General features: G+C 39.7%; 1 protein-coding gene across 1 annotated transcript in view; it reads left to right on the forward strand.

Moving 5' to 3' along the window:
• Positions 1 to 20858, forward strand: part of LOC117293805 (rho guanine nucleotide exchange factor 17-like) — a 48020-nt gene extending 27162 nt beyond the window's left edge. The window contains exons 7-17 of the mRNA XM_033776250.1: positions 6825 to 7026; positions 7509 to 7630; positions 11330 to 11421; positions 11905 to 12068; positions 12793 to 12908; positions 13670 to 13914; positions 14574 to 14682; positions 15104 to 15258; positions 16665 to 16813; positions 17328 to 17502; positions 18411 to 20858. Of these exons, the coding sequence (XP_033632141.1) occupies positions 6825 to 7026; positions 7509 to 7630; positions 11330 to 11421; positions 11905 to 12068; positions 12793 to 12908; positions 13670 to 13914; positions 14574 to 14682; positions 15104 to 15258; positions 16665 to 16813; positions 17328 to 17502; positions 18411 to 18871 (1990 nt within the window). The 3' untranslated portion in view covers positions 18872 to 20858. The remainder of the gene's footprint in view (positions 1 to 6824; positions 7027 to 7508; positions 7631 to 11329; positions 11422 to 11904; positions 12069 to 12792; positions 12909 to 13669; positions 13915 to 14573; positions 14683 to 15103; positions 15259 to 16664; positions 16814 to 17327; positions 17503 to 18410) is intronic.
• The last annotated feature ends 672 nt before the right edge of the window (positions 20859 to 21530 follow it).

Raw genomic sequence — 21530 nt, forward strand, 5'->3', positions numbered from 1 at the left:
ATCGCAGAAAATCTGGAGCGGTAATATACATGCAGGAAGAGTAATCAGTAATTGGAAAACACAATCGGAGTAAGGATTCCTCATGAAACTGTTCTCAAATTGACATTTTGTTGAATCTCTTTCTCTGAAACCACATTATCCTTTGAAGGGAATCTGGTCTCAGAATGTTTTACACTATCAACAGCTACGAGCAAGTTCGAGTGTGCACAATGGTTAACTAAAGGTTGACCGTTTTGACTCGAACCCAGGCTGGTTGACCATTGGTTGACTACTGTGGTCGACCATTTGGAACCAGCCTCGAGCCCATGGTTTCTTCACTGGTCCCAACAGCATGTTCCATAGGGAACCAGTGACACTTTAGCGAAAAGGTGGAAGGTTGACTCGACTACCAAACGAGTCGTTCGGGTGAGTACGTCACTGCGCATGTGCGTTGCTAGTCTGTGGTCGACCACTGGTGGACTAAATGTGCGCACTCGAACTTGCTCTACAGTGCTCCTTACCAAGTCAGTTTATTTGGTCATTAATTTGGGGGGTAATTGTCAATGACCAGGTTTCCTCGCTTGGTGCACCTCAACATATGCGTCACATAACAAACCTTGACTCAATTGGTCATTGAAGTTGCAAGAGAATAATAAAAGAAACAACACCCTTTTTGCACAAACTTATGTGCTTTCAGATGCCTAATAAAAGGCTTCAGGCCTGAAGTCTTCTTTCTCGTAAACTACGTTACTTCAAACGGAGCCGTTTCTCACAATGTTTTATACTATCAACAGCTCTCCATTGCTCGTCATCAAGTAAGTTTTTATGCTAACAATATTTTGAGTAATTACCAAGAGTGTCCAGTGCCTTTAACATCTAAGTGTTAATAACATACTCTATGCACCACCGAGATGGTACATTTTGTGTAAATGTGAAAACAGATTAACAGCGACACACTCACTGAAGTTGAACCCAGTTCACATCTCGGAGTAAATCCATTGCAATAAATTCATGTCACATATCAAATTCACTTCATATTCACGTTCATCCTGAGTGTGAACCGTACTTAATAACTGGTCCCCAAGGTACCCATGGTATATAGTTACATTAAAGGGAAAGCCCATTGTTTTAGGGTAGAGTGAGTTACTTCCCATCCTCGTTCAAGACGCAAGGCAACCATCCTGTTAATTATCTTATTAAAGGCAGTGGACACTATTGGTAACAACTCAAAATAATTATCAGCATAAAACCTTACTTGGTAACGAGTAATGGGGATAGGTTGATAGTATAAAACATTGTGAGAAACAGCTCTCTCTCTGAAGTGACGTAGTTTTCGAGAAAGAAGTAATTTTCCCCTAGTTTGATTTCGAGACCTCAAGTTTAGAATTTGAGGTCTCAAAATCAGGCATCTGAAAGCACACAACTTCGTGCTACAAGCGTGTTTTTTCTTTCATAGTTATCTCGCAACTCCGACGACCAATCAAGCTGAAACTTTCTCAGGTTTATTATTTTATGCATATATTGAGACACACCAAGTGAGAAGACTGGTCTTTGACAATTGCCAATAGTGTCCAGTGTCTTTAAGTTAGCATTGAAACAGAACTGGGATTTTTGTAGTAATTGATGTTAATTTTTAGTCAGGATAAAAACTATAATTTTGTTTCACCCTTACTCTGATGTGTGTTAAGCACTGTATACTCAGTACTTTCCAGAGGAAAATTACTGAGGTGGGATTCGAACCTCAACCTTTGCATTGCTAGAGCACCTAGCTAGCCCTGTGAGAGTTCCACTTGTTGAAAAAAAGCTAGGTGACAAGTGGGTACCAACCGCATCTCTGGCCACAGTATTTACAAACAGACACCTAGTTAATTTCAATTTTCAGTCAACCCTTTGAAATCTGTGAAACGATTCATGCATGAATTGCTTATTCAGATTAAAATGTTTTCAGGTGAAATATTACCCAAGTCATAATTACTTTGAAGGGAATCCATTCTTAAATTAGTTTATACTACCAACAGCTGCAGTTCTTCTCACAAAGTAAATTTTAATGGCCACTCATTTTTTTAAATACATTTATTAATTCCTTGGCCCTTTATATAATATTTGGATTGCGGTAACACCATGTGTGGTGTCCACTTGCTGCCAAGTAGATTATGTTCTTTTGAGAATTTGTCTTGCTTTATATTCTACTACTGCGGAGTAGATTTTTCGGAATTTGGGAAACTTCTCAGTTCTGAAAAGAACTGTCATGCTTATTATCTTCCACATGGGCAGGGGCCGACTTCACAAAGAGCTAAGATTGATCTTAGCTGCAAACCAATCGTAGTTGCTAAAAGTAAAGTGTGGTGTCACAATACGAATCACTTACGGTAATACTGACATTATGACTTGCGATGGATTTTATTGCTTTGTGAAAGCGGCCCCAGATGGTAGAAAACGAGGTGGAATAACTACTGTTGCTTAAGTGGAACGAGGGGACTTCCCATTGTGTGTTAATCGGTCTCACATTTGCCTGCTCCATGACCCTAGCCTTTAAAGTCCAGGGAATTCCTGCTTACTATTCCCGTCTTCCCCTGCATGATGTAGACAAGTCTATAGATGGAGTTTACTTGAGTGGAATCCTCCAATAATCAATACCTAACAAGGTACAATGTAGCTGTATTATCAAATTATCCAGCACTTTTAAACAGTGTTATTTCATTTTAGGCATTAGCTCTGTTAATTGTGTGCTGTATAGTTATAAGCTATGGGGGCTGTCCATTAGCATGCACATATACTCCTTATCCAGACGTTAGTGGATAGTTACATTGCTTGTTTTACGCAGTGGTTGTTTTCCTTAGCGCCCTTCCACGCTCCATAGCCTGTACGCCATTTTGGGAGCCAAAAATGTAAACAAAGGAATTGACTCCTAAAATGGTTGGTGGAGGTTTGCGGAGGTGCATTCCGCATTGTGCAAGGCGTCAATAGGGGGTGGTTTTCTTCCCAGTTATCATGCCATCTCAAGGACTCAGCCCCCTCCCCTTCCCTTCCAGAGCTGTTAGCAAAGTTGTTTGATGCTCAGCATCAAGACAAGAGATGACTTCTGGTCCATGATGTCCCTTGGACCGCTCAAGTACTCAAGCTCCCCCCTCCCAAACATCCCTTCCAAAGCTGCTTAGCAAATTTGTTTGGAACTTACCAGTATGACAAGATATGACTTCTATGCCCATATTCATAGAGCTGCTTAAGAAGAAAATTTTGCTTATCATATTTCTGCGTAGCAGAAAGGAGCAGGGTACGTACCAGTCACCACTTATACACAGGACATGGTATTTTGGCTGGTAACCTTATTCCGGTAGGCATAACTGTGCTTAGCTACTTTGTGTGCTTAGGCAGCTCTATGAAATTTGGCCCTGGTCTACAATGACCCTTAGAGTATAAGAAGGATACTCTAATCTGCATCTTAAGGACCCCCTAATGGAAAGGTCTTCATCCCCTCCTTGGCTCCCTCCTCTAAAGCTACTTGACCTCGAATGACCTTCTCCCTAATGGCAATTAGCTGCTTGCCTCCTACATACACAAACTCCTTTTTATCTCTGATCAATAAAAATAGGTCCATCCAATATTATGTTATCTTTTGCCCCTTTTCCCCATTCTCTATCTAATCATTGTTTTTTTAAAGAGCATGCAAGATATGAATGGTGATGTGTGTGTGTACTCTGTGAGTGTCTCTAGGTCTGGGCCTATAAATATTAATTGATGTCATTATAGAACCACAGTTATGCATTGTATATCATTTGTTTAATCTTCTTAATGGGGGCGCATATCTTAGTATTTATTTACTATTTTATCAAGAGAATCAGCGCTATGAATGAGCAACTATGAGCAATGGGGTTAATTTAGTCATAAACTTGTTATGCTAACATAAGACTCTGGAGTACTGCATGTACTGACATGCCATGACCAAGGGGGTCTTAGAAGGTAGCCACAGTATACAACAGGCCTTGAACTACTTGTTAAAACAGGTAGGTCACTGTGAGGCCATTAACTACAATGTATTTTGTGTTCCGTTCTCCCAAAAGACTGTGTTTAGCTTCCAGGAAATACCTTTGTTGTTGAGACAAGTTGGTAGGTCTTTGATTGAGTAAAATATTTCAACATTAGTTTCCTTTCAATATTTTACAGTATTGTTTACAAAGTTGGGGGTAATTATCATAAATTTGTGTTGATTTTATGTTGAGAGTAGTATGCATATAAAGTACCAACGTGTACTGGAGTAGTGCCGCGCTGAAAAATACTGATTTCAAAGGCAGACTACTGATTTTTAGGCTTCAGAATACTTATTTTCCTAATTGAAGGTAGCAGCTATGGGTCTAGTTCAGCAGAGTGTGGGTCCAAGTCCTGGTCATGACACTTGTGCCCTTGATCAAGGCACTCATTATACGAAGCATTAAATTGAATGAAGTCTCTCCTATGATTGGTTGCTTTGTATCCAAGTATTTGAATAGTTGTGTGACGTTGTTACAATCTCTAGCCATCTAATTTTGTTTTGCATTTTTGGCGTTCCATAGTTTTCCAACCTCGATTGGCATAAACCCTGGCTGTTGACATTGCAAGTAAAAGGTCTATAGCAAAATAAATAAGAAGAGCAAAGATCAATGGGAAGGCAGGCCCGATACTTTATTGAGGCAACGAAGGCGATTGCCTCCATGCCCCATGGTCATTGCCTTGGTGCCCTTGAATGCCCTTGTATAGTTTTACAATTTCCTCATAGGGTGCTCTTTACCAAGGAGAAAATGCCCTTGCCCTTTCAAAATCGAATCGTACAGGCCTGGGAAGGCATCCAGACAAAAGAAGAAAAAAATTATTGCCAGTCTGGTGAATCTCAGAGTGCACATATGGTCACTCCAACACCGTTGTCATGGGGATGAAATGTTGATAAATATCACAATATTTATGCAGGCGTTTGGTTATCTTTCCGTATCTTGCCATATCCAGGCAAAATGATTAACAGCAAGATGCATTCCTAAATTATATAAATGTGTCATCTCGCAGTGAATTTATTGCCAACTTTCGTCGCCAATTGTATATTTTTCTTCACTTAATTGGAAATGCCATTAAGTTGGTAGGAGCATAGTAATTGAGAATTTATTCCAGAAAGTTTTTTGGTTTAACTTTCTCACTGTTTACTTGCTTCAGTTTATTCCTTATTAATGCTAATATTTTTATCGATTGTTTGTTGGATGTTCTTACAGCCAAAAAATAAATCGTAACCTTTCAAACATTATGCTGCAATGCATCTTGGGAATGAAAAATTAGTCACGACTATAGTGTTAAAGTCGCATGTACATATTCGCCTTGTCACTTTCTCCACATGTGTTAAAGACACTGGACACTATTGGTAATTGTCAAAGGCCAGTCTTCTCACTTAAGCTCAATTGGTCGTTGAATTTGCGAGACCTCAAAATCTAATTCTGAGGTCTCAAAATCAAATTTCTTTCTCGAAAACTACGTTACTTCAGAGGAAGCCGTTTCTCACAATGTATTATACTATCAACAGCTCTCCATTACTCAATCTACCAAGTAAGGTTTTATGCTAATAATTATTTTGAGTAATTACCAATAGTGTCCACTGCCTTTAACGTGACTGCAAATAGCACTTGTTCTTAAACACACCTCCCCACCCCACCCCCCCCCCCCCCCCCCCATCGCTCTTTCTTCCCTGTAAGGCTTGCCGTTGACATAAGTTCAATAACCAGTGGTGATGCCATAGAAACCGTTGCTATAGTGATTTTGATGCAAAAGTTTCTTGTTGCATCGAGGGTTGCTTAATGCACAGAAGAGATTTAGGCCACGAAGTTTGGTGATAAAGGAAATGTCATTCTGGGAGGATAATCTTTAGAAGGAACTACATGTAGGCCTCTTGCAAAATGAATTATTTATACTATAACTATTGAATTTAACAAAGAAATGTTCTTTACTTTAACTGATGGAAAAAAATAGTTATTGGACTGACATTTCGACCCTAGCAGAGTCTTTCTCTATGTTGTTTGTTGATTTTGTGATTTTTAAATCAGATGCCATTTTGTTAATTATGCATGTATTTGACCATGACCACACTCCAACAAGTATTTGTGTAAGGCTGGGTATGTTTTAAATTAAGACGGTGTTTTTCTAACAAAGGCCACAAACTTCATAAAATTACTGAGCCTTGGTTTAGAATACATGTTTGAAGAAAAAGCAGCTTTATTCTCACTTGATGCATAGAGCCAGCCATCTTTCCCTTCAGCATTATTTCAGGGCACATTCAGGGATTTATTGAAAACACAGCAAGATGACGACACTTAAATAAAGATCTCTCGTGGACAAGAAAAGCTTAAGTAGTGTCTGCACATTCCGGATTTATTCATTGATACTCCTTCTGGAGATCGCCCCCGATGCTCAAATACAAAGCAGCCCATCAGCGGGGATTTCTACTATCCCCCGTTACTACGATAACCATAGCAACAGTGTCAGAGAACTCTTTGCCCGGTAGCTATTTTAAATCCTTTTCTGTCTTGTATTTGTCAGGCATTTAAAAACGAGCCTTTCTGCTTCTGTAAATGCCCCCATTTCGGTTTGCTTCGTATCCATTCAATTACATTATTTTTTTTCATTTTCAACTGCCTTAACTGTATTATTTGGAACATGTTTATATTATTGCCTGTATTACAATGTTAGTGTGGAAACAATTAACCTTCAACCTTGAACCTATTAAAGATTTTGTCTTTGACTTGAACAATTGTCCTTAACTTGTTTACTATTCTCCTAATATTTCACCAATATGGAAGTACATGTTAATTGAGTTGTTGTTCTCTCACCACCAGTCTCTCCCCTGCAACGCTACCGGTGGAGGCCGGCAAATACAAGCTGGCGTGGAAACTGCTCTTGGAGGATGTTGAGATTGTCAAGTCTCCGGCGAGTACGCAGCAAGCTAACCAGGAGCGAGACGTTAGCAAACTGGAGGAAGATCTGTCTATTCTGAGCCGGATCACAGGATTAACGGAAACACTATCATCCCCACATCAGGTTAGTCCTGTGTTTACATCCCCAAGGCATTTAAAAAGGATGGTAAATTTCTTAAAGGCACTGGACACTATTGGTAATTACTCATTGTTAGCATAAACACTTACTTGGTAACAAGCAATGAAGAGCTGTTGATAGTATAACACGTTGTGAGAAACGGCTTCCGCTCTGAAGTAACAAATTTTTTGAGAAAGAGGTATTCTCAATCAAATTATAAAAGACTTCAGCTGAAGCCTTTTATTATGCATCTGAAAGCACACAAAGTAATGCAACAAGGGTGTTTTATGCATATGTTGGGATACACCAAGTGCGAATACTGGTCTTTGACAATTACCAAAGGTGTCTAGTGCATTTAAAGATGTCGTGGACATTGTGTTTTGTATCCTACAAAAAGTACCAAAAACCTTTAAAGATTGTGTTTAAAAGGGGGAAAATATTTAAGTATTTTATTTCTCAACCCGCACATTATGTTTTAAATCTTGAAGGGTCTGGATGAAGTTCTGAAGGAGCTGACAGAGACAGTCAACAAGCGTCTCGCTGAGCGCCAAGCATTACCCGCACCACCCACTGCCTTACTCAGTAAATTGGAACTCACTGCAACTACACAGTAAGAACAATTCAATTCAGCAACATTTATTTCAATGCTGTCATTCAAAACCATTAATGCTGATTTACTATGTCAAAAATACCAAAGCAATATGAGGTATGATGAGGTACACGATGATTCAAAATAATGCAGAAGTTTTTTGACAACATTTAGGTATAAGGTTCAGGGAGATGCTTTTGTTCCCTAACCTATGGACAGACAAACATCTAGTACCTGTACAACAAAGGTACTGTAAGTTTATAAATACGAGTCAAGGAACTGAGCTTTCAAGTTTTTAACAAAGACAGATAGAGAGGGTGATGATTTAAGAGATTCATCTTAGCTCTAACTGTCTGATCAGTCACTGACCCCCCTCCCCTCCCCCTCGTCAATATTTGACGTCGGTGAATTTTTATTTTTGTCTTGCGGACTAGTCTGTATATATCAAACAAATAAGCAGAAAATAATGGATGTTAAATTTGAATCAATTTGCATTGGCCTGGGATTGCTTCATGATGCCCAGCGCTGATGAGGGCCTCTGCATCGTGTGTACATCAGGTGATGAAGGTGATATGTGATCGCTGACAAACAATATTATTTGGTTTGACCATGGTTTTACCCAAATAATATTCAATATCCCAGTTGCAAAAAGTTGCGGTAGCCAGCTAAAACAATGAATTATAACTGCATCTAGCCAGTGGGCTAGGTCGGTGGTCTGTGGTCAGTATCATGGTAAGACATCTGGGCCCAATTTCATAGCTCCGCGTACCGTAAGCACAGAATCAGCCCTTGTGGAAGCAGGGAATTCTGTGCTTACGGCAAGCGTATTTCACAGGTTAGTGACGAATTTTGGCTTCTGCGCGTGCGTACTCCGCATTACTAGGCATTCTGCGCTTACAAGGCTAGAGCAGAAATTCAGTGGTTGCACGTAAGCAGGGAATCGTGATCACGATATTGGGCGGAGCTCTAGCAATGTCATGGGTTCGATTCTACCTGAGAGATTTTTCTGTGGATTTGTTTTCACAGAACTCGGGTACAGTGCTTTATACACACAGGGGCCAATGTCATAGAGCTGCTTAAGCAAACAATTTGCTTAAGCACAAAACTAGCACACTTGTTTTACACATGTTACTGGCCAAAATCTCACGCCATATACATTGCTTGTGACTGGTATTCAGCTGTTGTTTACTTAGCATAACAATTGAGTGGAGTCTTGGCCTGTAATCTGATTTTACTAAGCAAGGATTTTTTTTGCTTAAGCAAAATTTTGTGCTTAAGCAGCTCCATGAAATTGTGCCCTGGTGTAAGGGTAAACAAAACAAAATATAAATTTTTACATCAAATAAATTTGATTAGGAACCCTCAAAAGTGCATTGCAATTAAACATGTATGCCTGAAAGTACATGTGGGGAGCAGAAAACAAAATGTTAGTTTTAGATGTGGGAGGAAAACCCCAAAGGGGAAAAACCCACGCGTTCAATTAGGGACTTTAAAAAACACCTAATCAAACATGCAATGGCTGCAGTCTGAAGTAGGAATCAAACTGGAGCCTACATGGGTGAAGGGCAGGGAGAGAAATCACCTAGCCAACCTTTTAAAGCCATTGGACACTTTCGGTAAACAGTATTGTCCAAGGCCCACACTTCGTGTATCACAACTTATATATAAAATAACAAACCCGTGAAAATTTAGGCTCAATCAGTCATCTGAGTCGGGAGAAAATAACGGGAAAACCCACCCTTGTATCCGCACGTTTCGCCGTGTCATGATATGTGTTTAAAATAAATCCGTAGGGCCTAATTCTTGATATCGAGAATTTATATTGTTTTACTGTTTTCTCAAAAAGTAAAGCATTTCATGAAATAATATTTCAAGAGAAGGCTTTCACCACTACCTTCTGTAAACCCTGTAAGTTATTTGTAAATCTGTGAACTTTTTTGGTTTTTCTGTACCGAAAGTGTATAATGGCTTCAACAACCTTTTTGCAGTGAGTTGCTGTAGACTGTAAATTTGCTCAGATAAAAACTCTTAGTTAGCTGGTGAAATCTGTCCACGTTGACAGGCCTGTCACAACTCACCAACTTGTTAAGTTTTTCAGCAGAAATATTTCTTTTAACTTATTCAGTGCCCGCACTTTTTGTGTGTTTTGAACCTTAATGCCCTGCCGTCGATTTCACAAAACTCTTCCTAACTTAAGACTAATCTTAGGACTTAGGACGAGTCTAAACCCTGCACTGTAGCATGCAGACCTTAAGATTAATCCTAAGTTAGGACGAGTTACTCGTCCTAACTCGAGATAAGACGAGTCCTAACTCTTTGTGAAATCGACGGCAGTATCCCAACATATGCATAACCTATGAAAATTTAGCCTCATTTGCAAGAAAACAATGGAAGAAAAAAACATGCTTGTTGCACAAATTTGTGTGCTTTGAGATGCCTTATAAAAGGCTTTAGGCCTGATGTCTTTTAATATTTGGGTGAGAAAATTACATGTACCTCTTTCTCAAAAATTATGTTACTTCAGAGGGTGCCATTTCTCACAATGTTTTATACTATCAACAGCTCTCCATAGCTTGTTACCAAGTAAGTTTTTATGCTAACAATTATTTTGAGTAGATATCAATTGTGTCCAGTGCCTTAAAACGTGTAATTCCAAAATATTCCATAAATGTTGTCACATCTTTCATTTGGAGTGTCCATTTAGAACCCTTCTGTCTGTCCTTCATCCATCTGTCTGTCTGTTATTCATCATATAAACCCAAGGTTAACGTTGACATTGAGTGGAACCTATCAACGTAGTAGAACATTACTGTCTGGTAGCTGCTGCTTTTATTACTTCCTATTGATGTGACAATGGCACTGGTAAATGTTCAGACTGTCAGTTAAATTGGAGGGTATACCTTTGGTAATTACTCACAAAAAATTAATGACCGTAAAAACTTGGTAAGAAGCACCGCAGCTGTTGAAAGAGTATAACAATTTGAAGAAAAAAAACAATGCCCTTGAAAGGAATGAGGTTTTAAAGAGAAGGATTCAAAAATATTTCAATCTGAGAAATGTCTCTGCATGAAACGTCTCTTAGATTGTGTATTCCAATTATTCTTCCTGCGATCGTGGAAATAACTACGCCAGATTTTTGGCAGCATCTCAAAACGCTACCCTTTATTAAGAAATGTCCACATGTTAGTTTTATTATGAAACAACCAAATTGTTCCAAAAAAACAACGGTATACTTTGCCTTTTAGTATCATTTATTGTCATTGGAAGTCATTGGATTGTTGGCCAAGTGAAAATATCAGAGCAATTAAATGTTTTTAGGAGAGTCACGTAAATCTGTTGAACTTGCTCAAATAATTTCCGTCTCACTGAGAAACAAAGAAGAAGATTTTTGTGGAACTGTTTTGCTTTTTCTCGAATACTGCAGCACCTCAGCAGGTAATATTTTAAGGGAAGCTTTCTACTATCATTATCTTTAAACAGTGTAAGTTTAATGTAAATCTGTGAACATTTGTGTTTTGTGTCAAACAAAAAATACCCAAACCTTGTAAGGGTTTTGCCCAAGTATTTCTGGTATGGTTGACTTCAGATTGGGCTGCTTCAACACCATGTAAACCTTTGCCTCAATAATGAGAGCACTTTTATACACTCGCCATAAATTTTGTGTCAAAAATTGTTAACAGTTTTGTTTTGTTTGTTTTCTTTTGTTTGTTTTTTTTGCAGTGAGGGAATCGAGAACTTCGTTCTATTCTTGTCCAGCCAGGAGGCTCGACAGACATTTGAGAATGACTTTGCAGAGGCCAAGAAGAAATTAGGTAAGAGAACCACCATAGTCAGTGAAATTGTTGGCCTTTGATCCGTAGGCTGTTATGGGTTATCCCAATAGCTTGGCTCAATTTCATAGCGCTGCTTAACAGCCGATTTTTTGCTTACTTTCAATTTGATAGCGCTGTTAACCGTAAAAGCATACGGCATGCTAACCTTCCAGCCGTTGATTTCACCAAAGTCTTCCTAACTTAGGATTAATCTTAGGACTTTGGACGGGTTCAGTTGCGTATCCAAATACGTAGGACGAATTGAATCCATCCTAAGTTAGGACAAGTTACTCGTCCTAACTTGAGTTAGGATTAATCCGAGCCTTTTGTGAAATCGGCTGCAGTGCTTATACTGTATGAAAATAAAAGATGTAACAATGCAAATCCTTGCCCTTTCAAAAGATGAAATTCAAGGCTTGAATGTATAGCCCCTTTGCCAATTTGGAATTGTTCAAGATATTTTGTTTGTCGTTCCGTTTACAGCGGCTCGTTCCAAGGACCATTTCCCACCAGTGTTCCTCTATCCGATACCCATAATGAAGACCCGGAGTGGAATGCAGTTCTCATGTGCAGCACCCAGCTTGGGAACGATGAGCAACTCACTACGGGATGTGTGGGTGTGTAATAGCGATGGCTATGTTGGCCAGGTAAGAGGTTGTTAGTGCTATCAATGTGTCGAACCTCAGATAGGCCGAGTAAAAAAAAAAACATGTTTAACGTCCAGGTTTTTCAAAAAAAGGAGGAAGAGGGGCTTTTTATTTTTTATTTTTTATTTTTCAAGATGGCCGCCATTCTTTGTTAAAATGTCAAATATCCATTGTTTTTTCTACTGCTGAAATACACAAAACATAAAGGAAACAATTTAGTCGAGGCATTCAGACAAGACATTCAGATTGTTTTTGCTGAGATCATTTAAAATAACCCTATTTTAAATAAAAATAAAAAAATAATGTGCATAAAAAAAAAGTATTAAAAAAAAATAAAATAAAAAAGGAGGCGGCCTGTAAAAAGGAAGTGGGCGGGGACGCGAAACATGTTTTTTTTTTTTACTTGGCCTTAGTTGATTTCAAAACTGAAGACGGCTTGTCAGATAGTATTGGCATACTTGAGTAACCACAAAAATGTTTGTTTGATTAGATGGTATTCCCGTCAAGGGAACTTGGCAAACTCCTGCTAGGTGATGTACATTTACAGACCAAGCTGGCAACAGCCCATCTCTCTCATTGGTTTAACACCTATGATTATGATTTGCACGGATAACAAAATTGTGATTCAGTAACTAGACAACAGTACTTATCATTAAGAAATCAGCGATTGGCTTGGCAGGATGCTAACCCACTAGTGACCATGTTGATTTGTTTCTCACTGTAGGTGTGTCTACTTAGTTTGACCCCTGAGCCCACCGTTGCCTTCTGTATATCAGTGTGTTCAGCTCGTATCTTGTGTATTGCTCCTGTGCCTGGTGCTCAGGACATGCACACATTAAGGTGAGTATTCACGAGTCTAGGGATTAGACCAGTCGCACCTTTGTCTCCTGTACAAATATATGGATGCGTTCAATGGGAGACTTTTGGATGGTCTTTTTTCCACAGTTCTCGCCAGTAGTGGCATGTGCTTAGACCAAAAACAATACCGAGCATGTGTGTACAAGCTCAGAGACGCAAAAAACTACCGTTATATGTCTACTGCCGCCAGCATGTCAAAAGTCTCCCATAAGCTTCCCGGGTCGACGCAGGCCTGACCCCAGTGCGTTGAAGTAGCTTTGATGTCATTTTTGTGGCTCACCCGGGTCGTACACAAGTAACCTGCTTGTGCAGGGCATCCTTAAAAATAAATATACACGCTAAGCAATAAACATCCTATTTTTAAGGAAAACACAATACACATGACAGACACATGGATTTCTGGCCTTATAGCCTTATGCGTCTTTATATTACATCACATGATTCATGGTTCTTGACCAATGAAACTTCTGTTTCTGTGGTATAACAAGACTAAGTCTGTGTCTCAACTGGCAACTTCGGCTACAGCTACGGCTAGATCGCACGCATCTGCCTATATTCTTCAACACTGACAGACGTGCTGATCTAGCCGTATCTGTAGCTGAAGTCGCTGCTTCGGACAAAGCCTAAATCTACACCAGGCGATCTAATATCACTAGAGTTTTCCCTGATAAGTTTTAGATCCTAAATAACTCCATTGCCAGTCTTCAATTAATCAGACTTATCTCTGCCAATAAATGCCACAGGTCCCATCTACGCGTTCCAAAACTTCCACTGGACTCCGGCCAAGGTCGGACGCTACAGTTCGTTGGGGAGACGCCCAACCAGTGCAGTATGCCGGCAGTGGCTATGAACCAACAAGCCAGTGAAATCATGGCGTTTGATACGGACGATAGTGAGGAGGAGGAAGAGGTGATTTCTCCAGGGACTGGAATCGCTCCGGAGATCAGACTACAAGTAGACGATGTACCAATGGAGGAAGCTAGCTCAGGTAAGTTAATTCCAGGCCTGGAATTTCATTGTTAAAAGGGGCAATGAAGCCGTTTTTATTTTGCAAATGGCACTTCCATTGGAAAATCTTAAAGTCAATGGGAAATTTTTGAAGGGCACCAAGGCCAAGACCAGGGGCAACGGAGGCCACGGCCTCCGCATAATTCCAGGACTGAAATTCTGAAGGCCTGGGCCACTAGTGAAATTTACTACTTGACTAGTCGTGCCTCAAGGAGTCGCAACCTGGACACAAGTCGTGACGAATTTTTTATTCCCTAGATGCGCTGCGGCATAATGTTTGCGACAGGCGCACTTATCAAGAATGTAGTAAATAGTCATATCATGCAGCCATGTCAGAGAAATCGCATAGATTGTCGAGGAAGACATTAAATTTCCGTGAAAAGGGAAACGATTTTCTTGTGTCTTTGTGCACAAAATTAGGCACAAGTACATCGCAGCAGTGGCGCGCGGCACCCATAGCAGCGCCCAGCACTTGCGCGCCTGGATTGGTGTATATCTAAAACTGGAACTCCCTTCATTGTCTTCTCAATGGGGTTTTGGGGTAGTACAGTGATTAAGTTTGCATCCCTTTGAATCCTTGGCTTAACAACCATAATAATTAAATGAAGTAAACTAAACAACATCTTTTAAACTCTACAGAGGAAGACGTGGACAGAATATCAGCCAATAGTAATCCAGACGACATGTCATCTAGAGAAGATCTGGAGGTATTACAACCCACTATGTGGCTGGGTACAGAAGATGGATGGTAAGATATCACAAAGTCTTGACACTTGTGTCCTTAAGCAAGACACTTAATCATTGCTTCCTCCTTCGGATGGGACGTAAAGCCGTTGGTCCCATGTGTTTTGTAACGCATGTAAAAGAACTCGGTGCACTTATCAAAAAGAGAAGGGGTGCACCCCGGTGTTCCTGGCTGTGGCTGCTGTATGCGACGTAACACCTTGTAAACCATTATAAGGTGCTACATAATTGGGTCTCAGAATTCATCACTTATCAATAAAAATCTATCTTTCTGAAAGTGTGTATATACTCAGCACCTTGAGTACCTTGTTTGGTAGAAAGGATGAAACCCAATGAATATTCTTTATCCCCGATGTAAATTTAATATCTATGAAGAAATACTATTGTTATCAATCAATATTTTGTCATATCTCTCTTTGTTTCAGTATTCATATCTACCAGTGTACGGACAACATCCGAACGCGTAAGAGCAGAACAAAGATCCGCCATCCCGCCGCCGTGCAGTGCATTCTGTACCTTGACAACAAGGTCTTTGTGTCCCTAGCGAACGGGGACCTTACTGTGTACAGAAGAGAACCAGGTCAGTGTTGTTTCAAAATCTAGGATGAGGGACTCAGGGATGTGTTTTTTCATTTTTTCATTTTTTACTTTTTTTTTTTTTTACAACTGAGATCAAATTCATAAGAAAATGAAGATAACAATCATACGGAACACCATAAGCCTTTTTGAGGTATGGTGGACGTGATACGCGCGTCTTACGCGGTGACTGATGCCACGCTCACGCAATGAACGTTAGTGGTCAATAGATTTACATGTAAATGCCGCGTCGCCTAATAAGTTGCGCACTTCACTGAATAACACGTGTTCTATTTCTATGGTCAATACGCACAAATTTACCCAAACCTTATAGTGTTGTAGCATTGTGTCCGCCATATCTCAAAACGGCTTATAGACTGCAGAGTAGGGCTTTCTAAACCAAAGATAAATGTATGGATAGCAGGCTTTGCGCTCACAAGCTTTCGGGCTTGCAAGCTTTCAAGCTTTGCGCTCATAGTTCCCTTTTTTTTCAACAGCCTATCACATTCCTGGGAATTGGAGGAACTTTTCTGGTTCTTGCCTCATGTACACCTATCCTCTGGCTTTCCTTTATTTGTTTGTTTGTCTGTTTGTTTAGATCTTCCTGCCTAGGGAACTCGGCAAACTCTCATCGAAAACCAAGCTGGCAACAGCCAATCTCTCTCACCTAGCTGGCAACAGCCAATCTCTCTCACACAAACATTGGTTTATCGTCAATGATTCTGAATTGCACAAATCAAGAAATTGTGGTTCAGTAACTAGACTACAATACTTATTCTAGTCATTGTGAAATCAGCGGTTAGCTTTGTAGGATTCGAACCCACAACCTTGTGATTGCAAGTCATGCAGTTTCAACCACTGTAACATGGTGACCTTTTTGCCATAGACAAGTTCTGAAAAGAAAAAAGTCTACCGGGCAAGTAAATACACCCATGGTTTTTACTGCAAACCAAATACATATTATTCATTTTTGGTTTTTACCCATACACCGATGTCTGTTAGCACTGTGTACTCAGTATTTACCCGAGTTCTGTGGGGGAAAAAAATTACAGGCATATTACTCGGCAGGGATTCGCATCCTCGACCTTGTATGTGAAAATGCCTGTGATTTTTTTCACAGAACTTGGGTAAGTACCGAGTATTCAGTGCCAACAGACATCGGTGTATATGGGTACAAACCAAAATGAATATTCTTTATCCCCGATGCAAATTAACAGGATAGTTAGGTCATGCCTGGGACACAAGTTTGAATGAATGAACGGACATCTATCAAATACATATTGATACCTCACCATGCAATGCCTCAAATCCAATAAACCCCCAAATGGTTTATATATTTTGTATGGAACTAAAAGAAAGAAAATGTGGAATTAACCAGTACATCGCCCTTTCTTTCAACATGATATTTAGGTCATGCCTGGGACACAAAGAACCCATTGACAGTGACCCTCGGGAGTAGCACCACCCCCATCAGCAAAATGGTATCTGTCTGCAGTAAACTGTGGTGTGGCTGTCAGAATAACATTCTAGTGGTTGATCCCAATACACTCAATGTTGAGGTAAGAACATTTCTGGTTTATTTGTCGAGGGGAGTGGTTCGATGAGTTAGTTTTACACTCACCCAGATTGTACGTTCTCTTGCATTACTAGTATTTATAATTGTGGTTGGATAGGAAAGATGATTTTGTGGCCAGAAATTTTTCAAGAATTCTTTAAAACAGGGGGCTCCATTAGGTAAAATTCAGGTTTTGTGATTTCAACCATTTTCTGATAAACCACAAGGGAATCTGTCTTGGTTAAAATAATTTTAAAATATGATTTTTTTTTGGGGGGTGGGGGGTTGAACAAAGACCTAGTAATTTTCTTTGTTCAACCCAAAACCACTTATAGATAGAGTTCTTCTAAAAATGAGAGAGATAAAATGAGTCTCTCACTTTCAGTTATGTGAACTGCTTTTTGTATGCCCCTCTAGTGCATTTTATTTTTCCAAAAAAAAAAAATAATAAAAAAATCTTCCTAATTGCTAACTCTTTTCTCTGGCTCTACATCTTTGTCTATTTTTTTTTATATCAGCATCAATTCTCAGTGAACAACGACTCCCAGAAGACTGTGCATTGTATTGTGAGTAGCGGCTTGGGTGTGTGGGTGTCGCTACAGGCTACAGCAGTCGTCAGGCTCTACCATGCTGCCACATGCGAGAACTTGTGCGACGTTGACGTAACGCAGACCGTCTATAAGATGTTAGCTGGTAAGTCTGGAGGACTAGCTAAAGGACAAGTTGTCACAAATCCTTTTAGATTTTTTTTTTTTTTTTTAAGCTAGACAACACTTACATGGTTTTGACCTTTTTGGGTTTGGTATGTCGTGGTCAAGCTCCATTCTCTTGACTAACCCCCGGGTAATTTTCGTTATAATAAGATAAGAAATAACTCAAACTAATAATATAACAGATATAACCATTTTAAAACTCTTTTGGATGAATATTGACTTAGAAAAAAGCTAGTGTGGTCCTGAACAGTATGCTCTGCTTGCTAATACTTTTCTAAACATTGTGACATGACCACACTGGCTTTTAGAGAGCCAACACTCCTCTAAAAGAGATTTTACTCACGGTTGTACCCGCAAGTTACTATTAAAAGTTATTTGTCATCTTATTTTCCACATCGTGCAAAGCTTCAAACTCCACTTTGAAATACAATATTAGTACGGTTTTCTGGCTGGTTGTTTGTTTTTATATGAAAAGTTGTAATCTATTCTTTAAAACGAATGCAAGTAATAGACGGGAAAATCTTTGATGCAGTCAAGGGCTCTTCTTTGAAAGAAGCTAACTGTGTTTGAAAGATTGTTTCTATCTTTTTATCGTCTCATAAACAAGATGTTTTCAAGACTAAAGCCCGGTTCATACTTGCTGCGAATGCGGATGCAATATCAATTTTGACGTCACAAATAATTTGCGTCAGTTGACTTGTGCTCACCTCCTGTGCAACATTCGCTGCCCAAAACAGCCATGTGACGGCAAAATTTGTTTTGCATTCGCCTTCACAAGAAGGATGAAACAGGCTGGACTAATATTTTGGAAGTAATTCCAATTGGTTTTGTTTTACAAAAAACATGAAATCAATTTGTTTAAAATGTTGTTTTGCTTTTCTTTATCAGGCTCTGATGCTATAATCAGGCAACACAAAGCAGCCTGCCTCCGAATCACTGCACTCCTAATCTGCAAGGAGCTACTATGGGTGGGGACCAGCGCAGGAGTGGTCCTGACCCTGCCCCATCCCAAGATCACCACCACGACAACCTCCGCCCGTGACATTGCCGTCCCAAATGGCTCCGGTCAGGGTCACACAGGACATGTAAGATTCTTAACAGCCGTTGATATCCCATCAGGGAAGGCCACAGCCTCTCATAGGAAGATCAGCGAACAGGTGTTTGAACGACCAAAAGGTTTAGCCCCTCCGGATTTAGAACACCGACGAGCATCCGCCACGGCCGCCATTGTGTCGAGTATGATGGTTATAAGTGGTGGGGACGGGTACGAGGACTTTAGTGCAACTACTCCCAACGAAGCGGCGGGCAAAGACGACAGTACGAACCACTTATTATTGTGGCAAGTCTGAAGGAATGGGCAGCGACGCTGAAGGCCTATGTTCATCAAGCCTGTATTGTACCCCTATCCAAGCTGCATTATGAAGGTAGTCTCCGTAGTACTGGAATGTGGTTTCCAATGATACAAGCCGCTGGACAACAGAGGAGGACGTTTGAGGCTTTTGATCCGGCTTCTGAAATGGTGCAATTGTGTGACTCAAGACGTCTGTATAGACGTTGAGTGACATGAGTTTATGTAAACATGGTTGTGTGTAGAGCATATACAAAGGAAGTGTGTTCAGACAATGGAGCATTGTATTAGGGTATATACATCATAGAAACACATCTACTTAGTAACATTACATCCTTTTTTTCTCTTCTACTCAGTGTACTCCAGGACATTATCTTATTAAGTATATTTTTAACTTAATAATTTTTTTAACTTATCAGGACTTGCAAAGTTATAAACTACAAAATAGTACTTGTCCATTTTGGGGAAGACTCTGATTCTCAAAATTTGAGTTGAGTTTCCTGACAAACCGATTTGTTTCTCTGACTTGTAGGCCTACTGCTTATCTACCTGTAACAACCGTACAAGAGAAGACAAGACATTTTTGGGTCGGGCAGTTTGTTGTGATGTCCACAAAATATGTTTACTTTGCCATGACAAGTGCATGCTTAAAGTAAAATAATTATGATTTTACTCATTGTGTATTTTGACCAAGTGAGAAGTCGGCTTTCTTCAAAGACTTGTGCATCTGAATGATTTGAAAATGCTTGTAAAAACAACTCCAAAGGTACATGCACAGTTCCTGTGACAGCCGGGTGATTGCTGAAGTTGGTTTGAGTTTGTTGGAAATTATTTTGTAAATCAGTTTAGACCATTTCACCTTGTGCTCAGTAAAGATCGGAGAACTAACTTGCATATAAATCATGCCCCCAATTTGCATATTGATCAAGCGTCTGTTTTGCGAAAGTTTGCTATAGACAATGACGTCACTAGCTTCATCATTTGTCACACTGGTAGAATCCAGATTTCAAGCTGCTTCGATTAAATTCAACTTGTATAAGTGACTTCAGCCATGAAGTAGGATCCCACCTCTGCAACCAATTGAAGTAGGATCCCACCTTTGCAACCAATAGAAGTTGGATCCCACCTCTGCAACCGTTAGAAGTAGGATCCATCCTCTGCAACCAATAGAAGTAGGATCCCACCTCTGCAACTGATAGATCCAGGATTCCACCTCTGCAACCGATAATCTGCAGAAATATCCTTAGCCGGACTGCTAATGGTAGCGAGGCTACATACAGTCATTGACTTCAAAGTTCTGGTAGCCAATGGAACACCAAGTGTTGTCACTGTTCACTCATGTTCAATGATATCCCACAATGTAATGGTGATTGATGCATAGTTCTATCGCCAAGGCTTGCATTACAACTGTGCGTAAATTATCATTAATTCCTAAAAGGGTTTCTCTGAAGTCCGAAACTGTTATTTACAGTGAGGCTCATCAAGAGCTTTGTTATGAGAAGACCCTTTAAGAAAGACCAGGGCTCTACTTCTAAGAATCATCTTAAGATGAGTTGTCAGTCCCATAGTGATTTGTATTGTGACATAACTTAGCAATTAAGATTGTCACACGGTTAAGATCAATCTTGTAAACTCTTGTGTGAAATCGAGCCCAGTAAGGTCATTGCATTCCCTTAAAAAATAAAATAATAATAATGGTTGAAGCCAGCAGTCTGAACGATGTGGGGCATGATTTACATTGGTATTGTTCCACACTATCTCACTCACCAATACCACATTTCAGCTGTTAACCTCCTAGGTCCAATTTCATAGAGCTGCTTTAACACAAATAGCAGCTAAGCCCTTAATAATTATGCAAACCCACCGGAATACGGTTACCAGCCAAAATATCATGTCACATGTAAAATTTGTGGCTGGGATCGTGCTAATTTCTGATAAGCAGAAAAATTGTTCAGCAATGTTTTCTGCGCTTAAAGGAACGTTACAGAATTGGTTAGAAACAAAAATCTTGAAGATCACAGAATTACATAAAACATACACGGTCTAATGATGATGATAGTAGAAAACATCCCTTGAATTATTTCTGTCTGAAATTTCATATTTGATGAGAAACAAATAGTCTAATTTCGGGTTTGGAGTTTTTTGCTCAGGGAACGTTTTATTCATTTTTGTTTTGGCATCGATGCAATGCAAAATTTGTAATCGGTTTTTCACTATTCCCTCGTGACCCAGATGGCCGATCGATCTCAAACTTCTACAGGTTTGTCAGTTTATATATATGGTGATTACATAAAGTGCTTACACTGCCAGCAACATTTTTGCAAGCAAAACCAATTGTGTAATGTTCCTTTAAGCATCTTTATGAAATTGGACCCTGTTTGTGCTATTATTTATTAAGCAATTTATGTGCTCCTAGCTTGTCAATCAAATTGGCTCCCCCATTATATATAAGTATCGTCTAAACTTTTTTAAGAAGAAAAGCTGAACATTGTTTTTAATCGTATAAACACATTATTGGTAACCACTGTCTGTGTAATGCGTGGCTACACATTGTGAACTTACAGTTTTTGAATGTGAATGTTACCTTAGCATACATATCAATTATCTAAAGGCTCTTTTCGAAACCTTGGCTTCGGCTTCCGATTCGGCTCAGGCTAGCG

The sequence above is a fragment of the Asterias rubens genome, chromosome 8, assembly GCF_902459465.1.
Source record: "Asterias rubens chromosome 8, eAstRub1.3, whole genome shotgun sequence".
Taxonomy (NCBI): domain Eukaryota; kingdom Metazoa; phylum Echinodermata; class Asteroidea; order Forcipulatida; family Asteriidae; genus Asterias; species Asterias rubens.